The 16,873-nt window shown below is 46.4% G+C and overlaps 1 protein-coding gene across 15 annotated transcripts in view; it reads left to right on the top strand.

Moving 5' to 3' along the window:
* Positions 1 to 16,873, top strand: part of CALN1 (calneuron 1) — a 428,626-nt gene that overhangs the window by 128,893 nt on the left and 282,860 nt on the right. For all 15 annotated transcript variants that reach the window (XM_084880732.1, XM_084880734.1, XM_084880736.1 and 12 more), the window contains one exon: positions 12,589 to 12,713. In XM_084880732.1, the coding sequence (XP_084736858.1) occupies positions 12,589 to 12,713 (125 nt within the window). The remainder of the gene's footprint in view (positions 1 to 12,588; positions 12,714 to 16,873) is intronic.

Below are 16,873 nucleotides of genomic sequence, written 5' to 3'. Positions count from 1 at the left end.
CTAGACTTGTACATAGAATTCTCATATTTCAGAGTGCGGTCTACTTGTGCTTTCTCTATTTGTTTTAATAAACTTGTCATAAATGTGTTTGGTTTATTACTTTTGTTTTAGAAATTGAACCAGCTCCTTCAGTTTGTCTACTTTCTAATTCATCTCTTTCATTATTTCTTTACTTTCTGTTGTCTTTGTTTTGTTGTTATTTTTCTAAGAAGTTAGTATGGAAATCTTACTTAGTATTTATTTTTCTCTTTAAAATAATGGAGCATTTGCCCTGGCAGGTGTGTTCAGTGGTTAGAGCATCAGCCCACACACTGAAAGGGTCTTGGGTTTGATTCCCAGCTGAGGGCACATGCCTGGGTTGCAGGTCCAATCCCCAGCCTCAGGATGTGTGCGGGAGGCAGACAATTGATGTGTTTCTCTCACTGATATTTCTCTCTCTTTCTCTCCCCATTCCCTCCTTCCACTCTCTAAAAAAATTAATGGAAAAAATATCTTCAGATGAGTATTAACAAACAAAACAAGTAATGGGGGCACTGACTACCTCACATCATACCTGAATACGCTTTTTAAATAAAAATATTTCCATTTTTTGTTATTTTAAAGAAAATCTATAGTTTTAATTATAATTTAAACTTTGACCTAAGAACTTGTTAAGAGAGTGTATTAAGTTTTTCAATTTTAATGAATAAGCTCAGGGCATCTAATATACAGAATGGTTATTATCCTATATAATAAAGAGGTAATATGCAAAATGACCATCATTCCAACAAGATGGCTGCCCCCATGTGGACACAAGATGGCCACCACAAGATGGATGGCAGGGGAGGGCAGTTGGGGGCAACTGGGCCTTCAGGAAGGGCAGTTGGGGGAGACCAGGCAAGCAAGGGAGGGCAGTTGTGGGGGGAGGGGGGAAACCCAGGCCTGCAGGGGAGGGCAGTTGTGGGTGACCAGGCCTGCAGGGGAGGATAGTTGGGAGGGACAAGGCCTATAGGGGAGGGCAGTTGGGAGGGACAAGGCCTGCAGGGGAGGGCAGTTGTGGGTGACCAGGCCTGCAGGGGAGGGCAGTTGGGAGGGACAAGGCCTGCAGGGGAGGGCAGTTGAGGGGAACCCAGGCCTGCAGGGTAGGGCAGTTGAGGGGAGGGGACCAGGCCTGCAGAGGAGGACAGTTGGGGCAACCAGGCCTGCAGAGGAGGGCAGTTAGGCATCAATCAGGCTGGCAGGAAGTGGTTAGGGGGTGATCAGGCTGGCAGGCAGAAGTGGTTAGGAGCAATCAGGCAGGCGAGCGGTTGGGAGCCAGCAGTCCTGGATTGTGAGAGGGATGTCCGACTGCCCATTTAGGCCCGATCCCGGTGGATATCCCTCGAGGGGTCTCGATTGGAGAGGGTGCAGGCTGGCCTGAGGCCCCCCCCCCCCCCCCCGTGCATGAATTTCGTGCACTGGGCCTCTAGTAGTGAATAATATTATATCATATATTTGAAAGTTGCTAAGAAAGTAGATATTAAATGTTCTCACTATAAAAAAAAAAAAGGTGGTATGATGGAGGTGTTAGTTAAAGCTAGGGTTGTAATCATTTTGCAATATGCAATGGTATCAAAGTATATCAAATCAACATGTTCTGCACCTTAAACTTACACAAAGTTATATATCAAGAATATTTCAATAGAAATAAAAATTTCAATTTTAGCTTTTAAAATACTGAGTTTACAAATTGTTTTACTTATATTCAGCTGTGCCAAACGTGCATTTGAATACCTTTACCAAAGTTTGCTTTGTGGTCTTCTTACATTTGAGAGATTTTTTTGAGTGTTCTGTAGACATCTGAAAAATGACCTCTGGGGATGGGAGAGGTTGTTACACACACGTACTCAGCCTTCCCAGAAAAAGGTGTACATTATTCATATCCTCTCTGTTTTTATTTTTTCTCATTAAAGTCTTCATTTTTATCCTCACTTTTTAATCAGTTTTTCTTTATGCTGAAATTATTTTTACTTTAAAGCAATATGAAATATGACTCATAGGGATTTGTGACTAATATATCATTTTGGATTGTACCCTTTTAAAACATGAAATGATGTTCATTGTAGTTCGGTACTTTTTATTCTGAATTATTTTGCAGTTAGAACTTTTCTTTTGCCTTAACGTTTTTCTCCAGAATTGAAGTTCTTTACTCATTTAACTTTAAGGGATCCTTTAACGGCAGCAGGGGGTAGCTGCTTGCTATTCTGAGACCCATTTAGTTTGCTCCTTTGTGGGGAGCCTGAATTTTCAACGTGGATAACTCAGAGGACTTTTCCTCATCTTTGAAATTAAAAAAATTGTCACAAGGATATCTAGTTCTGCCAATGTGACCACTAAGCTAATTTGGATTCTTTTCCTGTTATAAACATTGAAATGCTGGATTAAATATAATAAGATTTAAATGTGTCACTCTGCCAGTCATTTGCCTGCTTCCTTATATTTTATCCTTCTCCCTCCCCTTGCTCCACTCTGCCTCATAGGGACCCGTCCTTGGAAGCTGTGTTTCCAGATTCCCTGGCCAAAGGGTAGCAATAGCAGGCGATGAGAAGGCGGGGCTAGACACAGAGGCTCCCGCCTCTATCTTCCCTGGACAGCTGCCTCCTCAGTGCCTCTCTGTCAGGATCCTGATGGATGCTGGCAGAGCAGAGGTCTTCCTTTCATGGTCCAGCTCCTCATGGGCAGCCCTGACCTTGGTTCTAGCTCCTTCTGGGCACCCCAACTTTGAGGTTCTGGTATTGCCACCTTCTCCACCTGTCCCTCCAGACTAGACATGGGAACAATTTTCTGTTGTTGCTCATTCCACTAACCATCCTCTGTGGGGCTTTTCAGCCCTTCTAACCACACAGGAGATAGCTCACTGTTTTAAGTCCTTTTACTGAATCACCTGACATGGTCTCTGACCTCCTGACTTCACTCTGACTAGTATAACAACTTAATGTGAAAGGAAGAAGAGGAGTCACAGAGATGGCCATTGAAGTATGCTTGCTGCTCCTGCACCTTCCTCTTGACCTGTTTCGCCCCCCCCCCCCCCAAAAAAAAAATGAGCTCTCAAAGCTGTGATCTAAAGATTCAGAAGCCATTGCTGTTCCTGCAACCATCACCATGACTGCTTCTTCACGGCCAGGGAGCCGGAGAGGGGACAATGCAATGTTGCTATAGGAAAAGCCAGAAGTGGTCGGGATAAAGGCCTTCATCCAGTGAGTCAGTGCATGCCAGCCTGTGAAAGACAGTTGTTAAATTATCAGGAATTTTAAGAGCAGATTCATGAACACAGCCATTCTTATATAAATGATTAATGAAATATAACTTACATTCCTAAATAAAGCATAAACTTACAATTAATTTATATTAAAAATAAAGGTAATAATAATAAAAGAGGCTGTCTCTTTCTCATTATTTGACCACGTTTTATTACCTACTAGAGGCCCAGTTCACAAAATTCATGCAGGTGGGGGGGTGTCCCTGAGCCCGGCCTGCACCCTCTCCAATCTGGGACCACTTGCTCTTAACCACTCACCTGCCTGCCTACCTGATCACCCTAACCCCTCTGTCTGCCTGCCTGATGCTCCTAACTGTTCCCCTGCTGGTCTGATCACCCTAACCCCTCTGCCTGCCTGCCTGATGCCCCTAACTGTTCTCCCCTGCTGACTTGATCGCCCCTAACTGCTTCTGCCTCAACCCCCACCACCGTGGCTTTGTTTGGAAGGATGTCTGGTCTATCCGGTCTAATTAGCATATTATCCTTTTATTAGTATAGATGAACTGTGGCAATGTATGGTGGAAATACTGTACAGTGGTTTTCCTGGTACATTTCTGCACAGCTCTTCCCAATCCATGTTCAGTAACATCATGCTGGTAGCTTGAAATTGGCCATTTGAGAGTATTTACACCATGGAAGTGGGCAAGTGCTGCAAATAAGCACTTTTTTGAGTACCCCGCCCAGTTGGTAAACACTTACCAGTACACTACTGTTCACATCTGTATTCCAAACTTGTGTAAGTGCTTTGGAATATGGGAGCCAACTCTCATCTAGAACTGTTATAGCAGGAGAGTCCAAAAAATGCAGTTATAACTCCTTCAGCTTCTTCATTAATGGAGTAGAAATGGGTGTTGAAGGAACCAATCAAGAGTACCAAGCTTCAATGAAGAGGTCCAACTTACATAAGAGTTTGCAAAAGGGAGATTGCAAAGATTGGGAGAGGGCTTATAACTGGAAATGTAGACTTAGAATTGTCCAGAATGAGTCTTCACAGATGAACAACAACTAGGCTTCTCATCAGGTAAAATATTCTCAGAGTACCAAGGAAATAATATTTTTATAATTCTCTTCCAAGCAGAACTATAATTTAAATGAAATTGAAATAAAGACTTTTTAAAAGACAAAGACTTAAAAAAGATTTCCACATACAGTTCCTCAATGAAAGACTTAGTAAATTCCCCTCATTAAGAAGGAAATTGAGCCCAGGAGAGAGTGCCCGGCAAGAAGCAACAGTGAGCAGAGAAATAGGTAAACTTGTGGAAAAGTCTAGGTAAGTGTTGGTTGTAAGCTGTAACAAATTCAACGGCTACTACAACAATCATGACTAATTTGGGGGTGAGGGTTAAAAGTAAGGTTGAACTGAAATATTGGACAGCTATCCCATGGAAGAACAAAGAAATCCTAAAATGATAACCCAGTAAGATAAAGATGAAAAGCAAACTTACAGAAGAGGAAATCAGAACGGCCCCCAACTGTGCAACAAGATGCCCAAACTAGCAATCAAGAAGATCCGATTAAGAAAAATGGAACAGCCTGAGCATACCAAATGTTGGCAAGGCTGTGGAGAAAAAGGCATGGTGTTAGAATTATGGTGGGTCTGCAAATTGCCACAACCACGATGACGGACTCGAAATATGGTCACAGATTCTTTGATACTCCATGTTTGAATAGGTGGAGCCTAATTCCATAAGTGTGGACTGCACTTGGTGACTTGCTTCTGATGAACAGAGTGTGTTGCAAGTGACCATTTCTGAGACCACGCCATGAAAGTCCACTCCTTCGGTCTTTTGAGTCACTTGCTTGGCAAAAGCTGGCTGCTACGTAATAAGAACACGTGAGCAGACGTATGGAGGGGCCCAACGGAAGCTAGATGTTTTGTGAACAGCCAAGTGAGTGAATCATATTGGAAGTGGGTCCTCCAGCCCCAGACATGCCTTCTGAAGGTCAATGTCTTGACTGCACCTTCCTGAACCAGGACAAGTCAGCTAAACCACTCCCGATGCCTGACCCACAGCAACTGTGATAATAAATGTCTGCTGTTTTAAGTCACTAACTTCAGGGATAATTTTTTAATGTGGGGATATATAACAATTCCAGCCACTTTGGAGCAATTTGGCAAAATCTGTAATATTTAACCTAAGCACAGAGGCTAGAGAAGTTTCTGCCAGTGGGTGCAAGGAGAGACACAGAAAGTTATTCCTTGCATAGTGCTTTTTCTTTCCACCGGGTAACTGGTAAGTAGCAATGTACGTACACAATGGAAAACCATGGAGCAATTAAAAATACATTAACTAGTTTGTGTATGGATTTGGATAAGTCCCGAAAATTGAATAGTGCAATGTGCAAGTTGCAAAAGCATATGCATGGTGTGATATGACTGATGTAAATTTAAAGCTATATACAGCAATACTATAATATATTCTATGTAGTTCCATCCAAATGTAGGAAAAATGTTAAAAACACAGACTGGAAGGATACATTGCACTCCAGAATAGAGTTGTCACAGGGGATGGAAGGAGGTGGAGGAACAAAGTACATGAGCAGGGCTTCCATGTGTAATGGATCCTCTCTTTGAACAAATCTAAAGCAAGTAAGGCGATATATTAGCCCATGGCCAATCTGGTTTGTGGGTCCATGGATGCCTTATGTTATTTGCTGAATTTTCTGTTGGTTTGAGACACTGTTGCCATTAATGTAGATTCCCATTCTGCTGCTATTTTGGGGCTTGTTCTTTGCTTTGCAAAGGCCTGCACCTTTTCCAAATCACCTTGCCTCTTAGCAAGCTCTCCTTTCTTCTTCTTCTTTTAAAAAAATATATTGATTTTTTTACAGAGAGGAAGGGAGAGGGATAGAGAGCTAGAAACATCGGTGAGTGAGAACATCGACCAGCTGCCTCCTGCACACCCCCAACCAGGGATGTGCCCGCAGCCAATGTACATGCCCTTGACCGGAATCGAACCTGGGACCCTTCAGTCCGCAGACCGACGCTCTATCCACTGAGCCAAACCGGTTTCGGCTCTCCTTTCTTTTTAACTTGGTATCTCCTCACTTTACCCTGATATTTCCTTATGCATGCACATTCTTATTTCATTGACACACCACTTTCTGAACTTGTTTTTAAGGACATCACCAGAAACTTTGTAAAATTGTCTTCTTTCCCATATTATTGCCCTTTTGCTTTAATTCTTGAGAGTGCTTCCTCCTCTCATGCTGCAGAACTCTCATACAGACCCTACCCTGGTGTCTTTTGCTTACTCATTCCTGTCTGATTTGAGCTCTGTCCAAACCTTGTTTGCCAATTGGATCTTAATAAGGGAACAATCGTTTTATAGGTTCTCAGCCAAGTACCCAGTGCCTAGTGCATCTCTGCTGGATCTTCTTGTCCCCATGACTTAACTCTTGGACTCTGGGGAGGAGATGTACTATTTCTGGGGTATCTGAGGTCTTCTGATACTCTTTTGTAATCAAAAGCAATGCATGACAAACCAGAATGTCCCCATAGGTCATTGTTCTTAGGGTCCTTCTCATTGACACCTTTGCCTGCAGCACATTTTCTTTCACTTCACGTGCAGGGTCCATGCCTCTGTCCCTTTCTTATTTTTTTTAGCTGTGTTGCGTATTGGTAGATAAGATCCCTGATTAGTCAAGAGAAGGGGGGTGGGGGGGGTTGCTGCTCCACACTGGTGCCAAGGACAGTGGGGATTTGGCCCTGGCTACTTTGGAAAAGCAGTTCCAATTATAGGGTAATTGTCTGATGCCATAGCTGGTCATCCCCACCTTGAAGTGGAAGAGAAAGAATCTGGGTAGCACCAAAACCTCTTATCCCTTTACTGTCTGGCTCTATTATGTAGTTTCGGAATTCAAAGTGTGGGTCTGCCACTGATTGTCATGCTAATGCTAACTGTGCAGACTTAATGGAAACTTCTTCCACCCCTGTCAGGAACGGCATTTGTTTTGTGTGCCTTCCTGAGTGTATGTAGAGGAGTTTGGCAGAGGCCCTGTCTGGGTTGGCGAGGCTCTTTAACTTGTAGGATGCAGGGCCTATGTTGCCCCTGGTATGTCTGGTAACTAGGAACTCATGAGAAGGGTTCCTTGTGCACTCTCGGCTCTCTCTCTACAGAAAGCCCCCACTTTGGATGAGGTCTTGCACGTCCTTTCCAAAGCCCTTCTCTTCTCTCTGTGGACCTTTACAGAAATCCATGCAACTTAAACGAAGTACATTAGAGCAGTACTTCTTACACCAATTGTGGGGGAAGGGCAAGTTTGTTTTTTTTTAAATTCTGGTTCTTGGCAGACTGATTTTTTTGTCAAATACAGTAAGAAGGGGTTACTGGAAAAATAAAATGAAGATAAATCATCAACTGGTCACATGCTTAAATGTTGGGACAACGCTATAAACATTTCAAAGCGGTCTCCCTGTTCCTGTCCTTAGCTCATTGCAGACTAGCTACAAGCAGTGTCTGCCTGGCAGTGGTCCACAGAGCACGCTGAGTGGCCCTGCTTCGGGGCCCCGCAGAACTGTGTTTTGGTACACTCTGTCTGTAATAACAACACCAGCCTCCGGTAATATGCATGGGAGGTGTAGTGTTGTGGGCTCCTCAGAGAATCATAACCAATAAGATGGATGTGAACATAGAAGGATTTATTATAAAGAATTAGCTCCCATGGCTATGGAGGCTGAGAAGCCCACAATCTGCAGTTGGCAAGCTGGAGGCCCAGGAGAGATGATGGTGTGAGCTCCAGTCCAGGCAGAAGACCAGTGTCCCAGCTTCACCGTCAGGCCCAGAGAGTGGATTCTCCCTCCTCTGCCTCCATCGGTGGGCTGAGGCTCAGCCACGTCAGGGAGGGCGACCTGCTGTACTCAGTCTGTGACTCAGATGTTCCTCTCATCCAGAAACAACCTCACGGACAGCCCAGAATGATGTTTAACCAAATATCTGGGCACCCCAGGGCCCAGTCACATTGACACATAAAATGAACCTTCACTGAAGGGCACCATCTCATGTCAACGTGAATGGGGCTCTTTGGTTGGTTACTCCACCAAGAAATGTACCCGCTCCTTGACCCTTAAAGCAGGAACCACCCCTTTGATTTTTAACCCCTGGACACCTCGTCTATTATGTAACCGGAGAATCCCCTGGTGCCCAGGAGATTGACTCTTCTTCAGCTCCTGTGCTTCCCATTTAATAGCCCTCCTGCAGATGCAGCCAGCTGCTTGCCGACACCACTCTCCCCTCACCAGGAACGCTGGTGCTGTGAGCCCCTTGCCCACCTGTTCTCTCAGAGCCAGCCAGCTTCCCTCTGAGCCCACCCTTGCCACGTACTCCCTGACCCTCCTTCCTAACCCAGAATGTTTGATCTTCAATCCCATATCTGTGACCTCCTCTTTTCCCTGTATCCTGCTTCATATACCCTTAGCAAATAATTACTGATATTTATTGATAGTGTTTATGGTACTAAGTACAGCATTTTCCATATCTTATTTTATATTTATAAAAATACTATTCAGTATGTATCAAAACCTTCTTTTACAGAGGAGGAAACTGAGGCTTACAGAAAATAAGTAACTTGCTGATATGGTTATTGTAGGCAGAGGTAGGATTTAAATCTAATACTATTTTTGCTTCCAAAGTCCTGAATTAAAAAAAAAAATATATATATATATATATATATATATATATATATATATATATATATATATATATAATTTCAGAGAGGAAGAAAGAGATAGAAACATCAGTGATGAGAGAGAATCATTGATTGGCTGCTTCCTGCATGCCCCCGACCAGGGATTGAGCTCGCAATCCGGGCATGTGCTTGCAAACTGTGACCTCCTGGATCATAGGTAGAGGCTCAAGCTGAGCCACACCAGTCCAGCAAGTCCTGATTCTTTTTTTTTTTTTTTTTGTTAAATATATTTTATTGATTTTTTAATTTTTTACAGAGAGGAGGAGAGAGGGACAGATAGTTAGAAACATCAATCAGTTGCCTCCTGCACCCCCACCCCCCCACTAGGGACGTGACGTGCCTGCAACCAAGGTACATTCCCTGACCGGAATTGAACCTGGGACCCCTCAGTCCGCAGGTCAACGCCCTATCCACTGAACCAAACCGGTTTCGGCAAGCCCTGATTCTTAAACATGAAATCATACTGCCTTACAGAAGTTACAGAGAAAGTGTTCACGTGACCAAGCCAGTTAAATAATATTTCTTAATTAGTAAAGTTGTGGTGAAAATATTTGCATATATTTTGAGTTCATTGTCTCCCTTCTCTCCCCCATAAGGATCCATCTTCAAGTTTTAGTCCAGGACCATGTTTGTCTTTGTTGATGAACTTGTGTGTTTTTCTTCCTTCGCCAAAGAGAAAAATCTTGGTTGGGTTTCCCCAGGTGGCTTGGAGTGAAATTTAGTCTTTAATTGCAGCAGCTGTTTTTAGCTTACTTGAAATAATGTTCTTCCCTTTTTTGAACACGACTTTATTTATCTGTATGGATGGTTCAATTCCACGTTTTCTTTCCTGCTAGACATTGAACATTTTGGGTGCAGAGACCGAAGGAAATGGATATGTACCTAATTTTGTAAGCTGCTTTTTCCAGAAGCAAATTATGTTGGCATACCAAATGGGACTCAGTTATGACCAGCTTTTTTGTTTTTTTCTTTCTGCCAAGTACTCACTGTTTGTTATGTGCTGTACTGGGACATGGCTTGGGAATGGTCGTTTGCATATAACTTTGTTATTCGGCGGCAGAAATGTGTGTGGCAGATGCAAAGCTTCAGACGTCCAGGTAAAAGGTGATAAAGGGAAGATATTTACAAAATGCTTGGAAGCTGGAGTGATGAGTGATGAAATGGGGAGGAATAATTCCAGTGCTGGTACTGATCGGAGTGGGGCTCCTCCAGGTAGGGAAATTCGCTAAGATCAGTGTGATCGTCCCATGTTCACGAAGAACTGAAATGACAGAATAGCAGCCGGAGAGGCAGCTGGGATCCTGGGCCCGAGCTGAGAGGGAGCTGAAGGCATGCAGGAAGTGTTAGCCGGTGTTGACGTCTCTCTCCCTGGGCCACGGGGATCCAGTCCTTTGTCAGACAGTCACGGCTCCCGGTCCCCCAAATCCGGATTGGCTTTAGGAAAAGGGAGAGTGGCCTTAACGTACACGTCTGATACTGGCTTTTAAACCTGTTCTTTCTGAAATTTAACTTGGAGGAAAGAGGAGATGGCAATTGAATTGTTCTTCCAGAAAAAGATGATGGTTTTCTATTTATGTGAAAGGACAATGTGGCTTTGGGAGGGGGAAGTCTGGCTTGTAACTAGAGGAAGGTGTACATTATATACTTGGCAAATGTGTGTGTGCTTTGTGGCCAGCGTCCTGCCGTTGACGATCGGCCCGGGATGTGTGTTTTGTGAGCGGTAGAGTGTTCACGTGGTTTGGAGGCTGGAGGCCGGCTCTGGCCTCAGCCCTGTGTCTGTCTTACCGTTCGGGGCCCAGAGCATTTGTGAGAGCTGCCCCAGTTGTTATGATGAGTGAAAAGTACCTTTGATAGAAATAGAGAAATCAGGAAGTGTGGCCTATATTTTAGGAAGATAATTAATTTGTTTTTAGACATCTTGAGCTTGAAATGAGAGTTTGACATCCGCATGGAAATGTCTTGGCTCAGCTGTGGCTGCTTCGTCGAAACAGCGCTTAGGAGGCTTGCGTTCTGGAAAGGATTCTCTTTCACTCACGGGTTTTGTGCTCTTGGGCAAGCCCTGTAGCTCTTAGGAGTCTCCTGGGCTGATCCCGAAGTCAGCAGTGCTCAGCCCCAACAAGGACCCGCTGCTGTGGTGGGGACAGTAGGGGCGGGCCCAGCTGTGCCTGTCACAGTGGTGTCCCAGGGAGAAGAAGACAGGAGCCCCACCCCTGGTGTGTGCTGGCTCCACATCCCATGAGCAGGGACGATTGCCGAGCGTGGGTTCTCTGAGTGGAGTTTGAGGCTCAGCGAGGTTTGGCTGTCCTGAACTATCGTTCTCAGAGACTGGCCCTTTGGCTGCCTTCCTGCAATTTATACCTCGTTGCTCAGCAGTGGCCACCGGGGCTGCTCCGGCCACTCCGGCTTATCCTATAGACACAAGCGTTAGTGCCGGACAGGTCTCTACAAGTGACTTACATGCGGACTGATAGCTGAGTGGGAGAGAGCAAGGGGCCATTCCTCTCCCTCAGCCCTAGCAGGGAGGCCCTCATCCTTGCTTGGTGCTCCCAGGACGGGGAGATGACTCCTTCCAACCTGCCCAGTCCTCCTTCTGGGAGCCCTGCTAAGGTGTTCTTTACCCACACCCGGTGTTGGCTCCCTGTACTCCCTCCCTGTTCCCTACTTCCACTCACTGGCGTATTAGTCCTCAGTCCCTTTCCAGATGGGGAAGCAGAACCTGACATGCTCAGTGGCTCCCTCACTGTAACAGCACCAGGCAGGCCCTTTCTGCCCGGGAGGGCCCATCTTTCTAAGTGCCTTTCCTCTTTATCCTTTGTACCCGCCCTTTCATTCTCCTCACCACACCCCTTCCCCTTAGCCTGGAGCCTCTGGCCTGCCTTGCCCTGTGGGGACCTCTGAGGCCCAGCGGTGGCCATCTGGGCAGAGCAGCTTTGCCTGGAGGGTTTGTTAGTTGGGGGTAGAGGGATGCGTTAGTTAATTTCCCGGAGAGGGCTGGAAGCTGCTCAGTTCTGGGACACCTTGAGATGTCACTCACCTTTATAGTAGGGTGGGTTTGAGTCGGGCTTGGGGCCGCCCCTCAGGGGCACAGATTGGTTTGCATGTTCACGTGGAGCCGTGCGTGCCCCCCCTGCTCGGAGTGCTGTGTGAGCGGAATGCCTGCTTTGCCTGGGGAAAGTGAAACACGTGGGCCTCTGCAGGGTCACAGCCAAGACATCCGGTCCCTGGGCAGCCCGACATTTCTGGGGTGCACTGTCCTTTCTTGTGAGAACCGAGAACGAGGCTGCCAGGCGAGGGAGAGGAGCAGAGGGTGTTCCTGTTTGCACGGAGACAGCTTGGCGATGACATGGTGTCCCACAGTCTGCAGGGACAGCGCGCCTCAAATTCACAATTCCGTGGGAACAACGATGCAAGACAGACATACAGTGGAGGAAGGGCTAGAACTTGAGGCCCCGTGTGGATTGTTCAGCCACTGGCACCCCAAAGTTTTCTGACTTCCCCTCTAGATACGTTATTCATGAAAAGATAACACTGGCCAGGGGAACCCCGGGGTGGTCCTTTGAGGCCGGGCAGGAGGAGCGGCTGACGATGTCTTTCTCTCTCGCCCCCCTTCTCGCCGCGCACAGGGAGAAGATGCCTTTCCACCATGTGACCGCCGGCCTGTTGTACAAGGGGAATTACCTCAACCGGTCCCTCTCTGCTGGCAGCGACAGCGAGCAGCTTGCTAACATCTCCGTGGAGGAGCTCGATGGTAAGGAGCCCGCCCCGTCTGGGAACGTAGCCATCCGGAGAGGCATGTGGGGCTATTGTGCATCTCCGGTGAAAGGGCCAACCACCGTCTGACCGTGGTTGATGGGAAAGAGTTCAGAGGTAAATTCTGCCCGACGGACTTCTCTGTGTGGGATGGACCTCGAGGCCTGAAAGATCGATGGGGGATCGTTCCGTTTCCTTGGATACTGACTGGGAGGAGAGCCTTCCGCTCCCCAAGTGAATCTTCCAGTTTATGGAATCTCTGGCACACATGGTGTCGTCCTGTTCCCGTGTTGTCTTTTATGCCGGGGCCCAGCTGTGGGGGAGGTTTTCAGCCTGGCTAATGGCTGTCTCTTGACGTGTGGCCATGTGCTTCGAATCCTGCCCGGATGAGAAATAGTCTGGAAGCTGCGTCCAGGTGGACAGCAATAATTTTTATTGCCGCTGTTCCTTCGTAACACAGTTCAGGCCTGAGTATTCAGGGCAGAATGAGGGATGGGGAAAAAACCCGAGAACGCAGAGGCTGGCTTCGTCCTGGGACTCTGCCCTGTTGTGTCCCCATTGGTGAACCAACCCCCCATAAAAAGAAAATTAAAACGAGATAGAAGGAATTTTTTTTTTTTTTTTCTGGATTAGAGAATTAGGTTGATTCAGCCAGATGTTTGCCTAGGTGCCGCATCTGCTGAGGCCAAACCAGAATCGTTTTTCCCCCCAGTGTTTTGGAATGCTGTGTTCCTTGTAACACATTTTAAAACACGAAGTCTACTAATTTATTTTCTAAAAGAGAGAAGCGGAAAGTACCCCAGATGGCTCCCATCTCCGCTTTTAAGTGTAATGGTCCGAGCCAGCGCGCCTTCTCTGCGCTCCTCTTTTACCGGGGAAGGTGGGAAGAGTCAGAGCTGGGCCAGGGAAGCCACACTCGCTTCATGATCTGCAGCAGATGGACAGGGCCCTGTGATCACTTCCCCTGCCCTTGTTTATTTTGTTGGCCTGCTTCCCTAAAGGCTTGCTTATTTGTACGAACGGGCAGTGGAGTGGCAGAGGTGGGTGGGCTGTCAGAGCGAGTGGGCAAGGCCAGGCCCCTTAGGGCAGCAGCTGCTCACTGTGGTCTGGGCAGACTGGTGGCCGGAGAGGACAGCAGGACCCTCAGCTCTACTGGCCTTCAGTTGGCCAGAGAGCAGTCAGATGCAGGACACAGACGCATGCCAGAGAGCCCTAACTTCCTGTGACGTGAGCCCATCCTTCATTATTTTTGGCCGCGTTGGGCAGGTGAGGTGAGGCTCAGGCTCCCCCACACCCTGAGGAATCGGCCCCCAGTGGAGACGAGGGCAGGTGGTGCATTGATTTGGCGGGTTTGCACGTGTGTTTGGGTACGTCCTCTGGGTTTGTCAGTTCGCAGGAGCCCCCCGAGTGGGTTTTGCTGAACAAAGGCCAAGAACTGGCAACACTCAAAGATGCGAGATGACTAACCACATGAAGTTTGAAGATCCCCTGTGGCTGTCCCAGACCCCGCTTCCACTTCCCTTCCTCTTCCCGTCTGCCACCCAGCCTTGCCGAGAGTAGCCAGGAGATGATTTCTCCAACACGTCTCAGAGCAAGGCGCTTTCTCTGGTAAATCTGGGTCACCTCTGGGTGCAGCCTTTCAAGAGGGTGGCTGGTGAGAGTTCAGCCCGGTTCCCTGCTCTGAGCACCTGGCTGCAGCACCCTGCATGTGCTTGGACAAACATCAGCGTTCACCAGCTGTTTCACCCAGGCCCAGGCAGCTGGGCAGGGCTGAAAGGTGCCTTCTGCCCAGCTGGCATGGCTCAGTGGTTGTGCGTCGACCTATGAACCAGGAGGTCACAGTTCGATTCCCGGTTGCGGCTCAATCCCCAGTGTGGGGCGTGCAGGAGGCAGCTGATCAATGATTCTTTCTCATCAAAGATGTTTCTGTCTCTATCTCCCTCTCCTCGCTGAGATCAATGGGGGGAAGAAAAGAAAAGAAAAGGAAAGGAAAGAAAAGAAAAGCGAGACGGGCAGGCTCAGGAGTGAAGCCCTGGTGGAAGGAAGTGGAAGGAGTGTGGCTTCAGGACCCGAGGGCCCTGGTGAAGGTGTTGCCTTTGTCCTTTAGGAGGTGATCCACGCATTTTCTGATGGAAGATTTCTTCTACTTCTTTGTTTTTTGCCAAGGTGACCCCTGAGTTATGACTACTCATGCTTTCTTACGAGCATCCTGGGGCTCGGCAGGGCTGTGCAGATATGCACTGAGTTTAGAGCAGGGAGCAGGGTCTGAAAACCAGCTGGCAAGAACCGGTTCGGGTGACTGCCGCTGGTGCTTCGGGGAGCAGAGGTTTCCGAGCCTTTGGCTGCTTGCTGTTCTCTTGGGGCGGCCTCCTGTCAAGCTGTCCTCGGTCCTGCTGTTCGAGGCCACTCATTTATCCTCAGAGATCTCACGGTGTCACACAGGGAGTTGATGAGTTGGACACCGGTGGACAGTGGAGCATCCTTTGTGGTCTGGCTAACTCTGGTGCAGACACTAGTTGGGTTCCACCCTCACTTTCTGCTCCCCATCCCCCTCCTCATCCTGCAGCCTCCTGCTTCAGGATCACCATGGTGGGGATAGGGTGGTTGGTGTTTATCACCAGGAACAGAATGCCCCTTTCCTTCAAGGTAAAGGTCCAAAGTGCCCAGTCCCTGGGTGGGTCCCCACGGAGTACAGGCAGGACAAGAGCCTCTCTCCTGTTGCCATTCACTCTGGGAAGTTTCTGTTTCTTCTCTTTACACAAAGCTCAGGAGGAAATAGTGCAAAGCTGCTGCAAGTTGGCCAGGCTGAAGTTAAGAATCATCCAACAAGCAAACTCAGCCAGGATGAATCAATTGAGACAATCATTCATTCATTCCTTTGTTCATTCCTATTCATTCATTCCTTGCAGGAATGCTTACCCAAATGCTTTCTGGATAGAGGAAGAAATAAAATAGATATACTGTTCATTGCCTGTCCCCAAATAGTTTGCAGTATACCCAGGTAGTTCATGCATATTCATTAGCAGTATCTTGCACTTATACAGGTATCATATGAAGTTTTATTAGACATATGAATTATAATAAGAAAACAATTTTTGAAATGCTATTTATTGAATAATCTAGTGATGCTATCTTAATCTTAAACTAAAATTGCCTCTATCAGAGGTTCATTCATTTTCATTCATATATGGTATTCCATTACTGATACTCTAACTCAATTTCTATGTCCATTCTACTCAGGATGGATATTTGAGTTTCCAGTTTGGGGCTATCAGTATCTAACCCAGCGTCCGCCTTCTGTAGCAGTGGTGCTTCGGGTGTCCTCTCCTCAGGGCTTCCTCAGAGCAGCTATGACATGTCTGGGTGTAGGTATTTCACATTATTTTTGTCAGTAACAGTGTCAACCCCTTCGATTATTGTCTCGAATCTTCCTTTGAGCTTAGGTTTGTTTGCTTTCACATCTTTGATGGTCATTATTTCTGTGTGTTCTTCAAGAATGCCTCTCATTTTAATGCTAGATTTTCAGTCGTTTTTCACTTTACCTGTTTCTTCTCACATTATTTTTCTCTTTTGCACCTCTGCAGTCTGCATTCCTTCTTGAGTGTGTCTTCTACAATATCGATTTAGTTGTCTACTGTCATTTACATATTTTAAATTATTTATTATAAAATTTAAAATAATTTATGAAATACATATTAATAAATGTGTGTATATATCATTGTGATATACATGTATATGTTACATATATACATAAGTTACATATGTATATATAAAGTCTTTTTATCCAGTCTAATGCTGCTTTTCTTTTGCAATAGAAAATGTTTTTTTATGGTCCCTTTTGCTCTTTTCTGTTCTGCTTTGTGATTCAGTCATTATTGTTCTTTGTAGGGCCAGTGACTGTGAGCAAGCAAGGTTTGTAATGATTTTTTAGCCTTCTCTGTTCTATCTTCACTTTGCCCAGAGCTGAGAAAATTTTCGCCTTTCCAGCTCCAGACTAGAGAGTCCCATTTCTAGAAGACATTCATCTGTCTCGTGCAGGGCTGCAGGGCAGAAGAAGGATCTTGATGGCACATTCAGTTGTATGTGCCACAGAATCATATAGCCCTTTGTCCTTCCCTCTCCTGCTCCCCTTCCTGCTCACACGGGAGCACAGCAGCC

Source organism: Pipistrellus hanaki (assembly GCF_964339955.1).
Source record: "Pipistrellus hanaki genome assembly, chromosome: 4".
Classification (NCBI taxonomy): Eukaryota; Metazoa; Chordata; class Mammalia; order Chiroptera; family Vespertilionidae; genus Pipistrellus; species Pipistrellus hanaki.
This window is presented reverse-complemented; position numbering and strand designations above follow the sequence as displayed.